Raw genomic sequence first — 4,777 nt, 5'->3', positions numbered from 1 at the left:
AACTGAAATCAACATGGGAGAGAAAAATGGGTCTATGTTCATTGCCAAAGGAGCTAGGAATGATGTAAATATTGAGATTTCAATCATTGTCATCAAGTACGTGAGAGTTGGGATGGAAGTGCACTTAAAAAAGAATTAATGAAAATGTTTGCTTCACCTTTGAAGATGTGTTCCCATTAACATAAATTATTTTACACATCTCATTCACAGGGAAGACTGAATTATGAACATTCTTTTGTCTTATGTTTCATGCCATGGTCATCTTCACTATTTGTAATGTTACAAGGAAAGACTTCAATGTTTTCAGTGCTTTTAATCATGCTGCAGCTAAACATTACTGTGGTCAGTGAGTTCATCCTGGTGGGCTTTCCCACTGCCCCATGGCTTCAGGTTCTGCTCTTCTTTCTCTTCCTTGTGGTCTACCTGTTAGTGGTAGTGGAGAATCTTGTCATCATGCTCACTATTTGGGTCACTAGCTCCCTCCATAAGCCAATGTACTATTTCCTGAGTAGCATGTCCTTTCTGGAGGTCTGGTATGTCTCTGTCACAGTCCCCAAGATGCTGGACGGATTCCTCCTGCAGAGACAGCGCATCTCCTTCACAGGTTGCATGACCCAGCTCTACTTCTTTATCTCCCTTGCCTGCACAGAGTGTGTGCTCCTGGCAGCCATGGCTTATGACCGCTATGTGGCCATTTGCCACCCTCTTCAATACTCAGTCATCATGACCACAGGTTACTGTGGACAGCTGGTGGCTTTCTCTTACATGAGTGGTTTCATGATCTCTGTCATCAAGGTCTATTTCATTTCACATGTTGCTTTCTGTGGCTCCAATGTTATGAACCACTTTTTCTGTGATATCTCACCAGTCCTAAAACTGGCATGCAAAGACATGTCCACAGCTGAGCTAGTGGACTTTGCTTTAGCTATCGTCATTCTTGTGATCCCTCTCATTACCACTATCCTCTCCTATATCTACATTGTCTCCGCCATTCTGCATATACCCTCCACCCAGGGAAGGAAGAAGGCCTTCTCCACCTGTGCATCTCACCTCACTGTAGTCATAATTTTTTACACAGCCATGATTTTTACATATGTTCGGCCCAGAGCTATTGCATCATTTAATTCCAACAAACTAATCTCAGCTGTCTATGCAGTCCTCACACCCATGCTAAATCCATTCATCTACTGCCTAAGGAACCAGGAAGTCAAGAATGCTATCAAAAAGACCTTGAGGGGTGGCTAATGTCTCCTGCTCCGCTGAGCCCTACTGTCTTATGGAGAAGACAGTATCCTATGCAGGATGGCATTCCCATGACATTTATCATAGCCCTATTATTATTATCACTGATCTATAGGCCTGGATTCTGAAATAAATCACAACATGGGCAAAGTAAAAAAAATTAAAAGAGGAACAGAATACTTGACATATATTGCTTTAAGCATTAACTAGTATTAATATGCATGTTAGTGATTATCAATTACTACTGATATTAGTAATGTTGATCATTTTACAATCTTCTTCCAATATTTGCCTCCTAAGTCTATAATAGCTAATTTCTCATTACAAGAGTGAATCAATAGATTCATGAGAGATTAAATAATGATATTACTGCAACTTTTGCCATTGATTTGCATCTCTTGAGACACTTTCTTTAGTGCTGTTGAATTTTTGTGTCCCTCCATGCTATATCATGACTCCCATCAGCAAACTAATGGAATATCATTCCATCAATATATGTCTGAGCTGAAACTCTCAATACATTCCTGCAATATAGGTCTACATAAAAATTAGGTGAAAAACAAATGCAAAATTTTTAAGACAAATGAGAGTATTAAACATCATTATGTGCTGGCTAGATAATGAAATACAGTGTACCAGAGAAAATTCTATAAAATTTCATTAAATTGAGACTAAATAAACAAAAAAAAAATCAGGAAGAACCATTCCAACTGTATACCCAATCTCTTTTAAGTGGGAGTCCAAAATTTGTTTACCATTTTCATCTAAGTCACCTTCAAAGTTATTTAAAATACCTGACTAGTAGTCCTCATATTTGCTCTTTAATATTACTCAACTGCTTCAGAATTCTTGATTTGAATTAAATAGGACCTATTCATTATTATTATTACTTTAGAATTATTCTAGCATTCATAAATCTTAATAATATCTTCTCTTCATCTATACCAGCCCCGCCTTATATTTTACTCATCACCAACATGAAACATTTATTCTGATGTTAGTCACTATATGTAATCAGTAATTATAATATATCAGTCTTTCCTTAATGTATTTATTTATTGTTTCTTGTGTTCTATTCCATGCCTGGCACTGTGATTATATATGAGGATATGACGGTCAACAAAACAATACAAATAGACATAATTCTTCCAATCAATAGTTCAGAGATAAGTATGGAAGATAAAAACAATTATATTACAAGTTATAGCCTGAAGATACAGGAAAGGAAAAGTGTACTAATGAAAGCAAATGGTAGGCAGATGACTAGGATAGTCAGAGATATATTCCAGCCTAGCAGAAGAGGCATTTAGGCTAACAAATGAAGCAATTAGACAGAAGAAAAGTGGTGGGTAATAGTGAGGATCAGGGGTTGCAGGGAGAGGAAAGGACAAAAATCATGAGAGACAACAGCACTTCAAAGACTGAAAGATGATTAACACATCTGCAGCATAAAGGGGCATGAAGAAAAAAGGGGTCACATGAGGAAATAATTTCATCTTTACCAAGAAAAATCTTGCAATTTCTGAATTTTATCTTATTAAGAAATTACGAATATACAATACATTCTATAAAGGCATTTTCCAGCTTCTACAAATCCTAGATTGTCAACCTCTAGTACTTCCACCAAATGAATGGTAGTCACTAATAAAGTGAGGCAGGGACAAGGTGAGTTGACTAAATATCTGGACTCCTTTACAATACCTTTCAATTTCAAGTAACAGATATCTTATCATATTTATATGTTTGACTTCCTCACTATGTTGTGAGTTCCTTTAGAGTAGAAACTAAACTTACTCATCCTCGTACCTACAATACCTACCACAGTGCCTGATAGGCCCTTATGCAGGTAACTATTTCTCATTCCTAGTCCCCAGTTTTCTATTCTTTGCACACTCATTTAATGAGGTGAGAAAAATTGATCCTGTGGACTGTATCCCCCGGGCTCTGTTGGCCTCTGGCTTCCAATTTGGTTGGGCCAACGAGAAGCACTAGTAGCGGAATTGAAGGCTGCAATCAAAGGGAAGACAAGGGATTTCCTCCCTGGCTGGTTTGGTGACTGAAGCAATGGCTGCCACTGGGTTTCTGCGCTGTTCATCCTTAAGTCACTCAACATCTCTTGCTGGTTGTTTTCACCTTGCCTGACCTCTGTTAATAGTTGTAACATTTAATTCTACTCAAAAGCTTGTGCAGGAATTGCTTTCTGTTTCTTGCTCGCCAATATGCCATTTGACAAATATTAGTCAAATTGAAGCAAATCTCACTGGTGATGTGTGGAATAAATATATCATTGTAAAAACTCAACTGTTTATATTTTGAAATCAATAACATAAACAAAGCTCATTTTCTACTTAAATATGATATATGGTAGAATTGAATAAAATAGAAAATGTTTGCTCCACATTTAAATTTTCAAGTATTACTCCATAAATATAACTTTTACTTTTCTTCCATCCACATTGATGCCACTTGCAAATTGGATTGATTCTGAGATGTCTGAGCTAACACAGTCAGAAAATTTAAACAGAAGTATTAAATATATTGTGCCTCAGTTTTCCTGCCATTTTTTTAAGACTCTCTGTGCCACTAGGAAGCAGTAAGTTCCTGTAGAACTAGTTTGATTAAGTTTATTACCCAGAGAACCACCTCTCTGCTTTTTCCCTTTTATGTTTCTCGTTCTTTCATCAAAGCAAATCAGACTATATTTTAAGATCCACAGAAGAATTTCTCTGGTATCTTTTTCCAGGTGCTTCTAATTCACTGCTTCATGTTCACTATCTTCCAACAAATACCATATTTCAACCTTGAAAACTGCTTCATTGGAAATTGAGTAAGTAGGAAAATATTAGGAAAGTGGATGAGATTTGGGGGCAAATATTTAGCTTAAGACTAGAATTCTTGGCTGTTAGCTTCATAATTTTTGTAGGTTATTACAACTTCAGTTTCTTTAGACTTCAGTTTCCTCACTTGTAAAATGTGAGTTATAATATCTACATTCAAAAGTTGGTATGAAGATTAAACGAGAATGAATATATGTGAAAGCACCTGGCACAGTGCTTGACACGTACTATTTTAAATTATTTTACAATGTACACAATAAGCATGATTGTTCATAGCATCTTTAAAATACAGCTGAAGCCTCAGGTCTCCCATGGTGCTTTCCCTGTTTTTTTACCCCAGCTTCCAGCTTGTGCTGATTTAACCTCACATCTATCAAGAAGAATCAATCTCTAGCTGCACTTAACTCCTGTTCAGTGGGACAATATCATGATTATAACACACTTCAGCTACTTGGGAGGCTGAGGCAGGAGAATTCCTTGAGCCTGGGAAGTGGAGGTTGCAGTGAGCTAAGGCCACGCCACTGCACTCCAATGTGGGCAAAAGAGTGAGACCCTGTTTCAAAAAAATAAATGAATAAAATAAATAAATTTGCTGGGAAAAAAAAACAACACACTTCAGACTTTGCTTCTACTGATAATGATCCCAAAACATATATAATTTATACATTATATAAATTATATATTATATATTATATATT

General features: G+C 36.6%; 1 protein-coding gene across 1 annotated transcript; it reads left to right on the top strand.

Moving 5' to 3' along the window:
* Positions 1-318: 318 nt before the first annotated feature.
* Positions 319-1,245, top strand: LOC101037091 (olfactory receptor 6B9). Its single transcript, XM_010338401.1, has one exon. It carries the CDS (start codon positions 319-321, stop codon positions 1,243-1,245), a length of 927 nt encoding a protein of 308 aa, XP_010336703.1.
* Positions 1,246-4,777: the final 3,532 nt, after the last annotated feature.

This window comes from Saimiri boliviensis, chromosome 6, assembly GCF_048565385.1.
Source record: "Saimiri boliviensis isolate mSaiBol1 chromosome 6, mSaiBol1.pri, whole genome shotgun sequence".
In the NCBI taxonomy this organism is placed as follows: domain Eukaryota; kingdom Metazoa; phylum Chordata; class Mammalia; order Primates; family Cebidae; genus Saimiri; species Saimiri boliviensis.
This window is presented reverse-complemented; position numbering and strand designations above follow the sequence as displayed.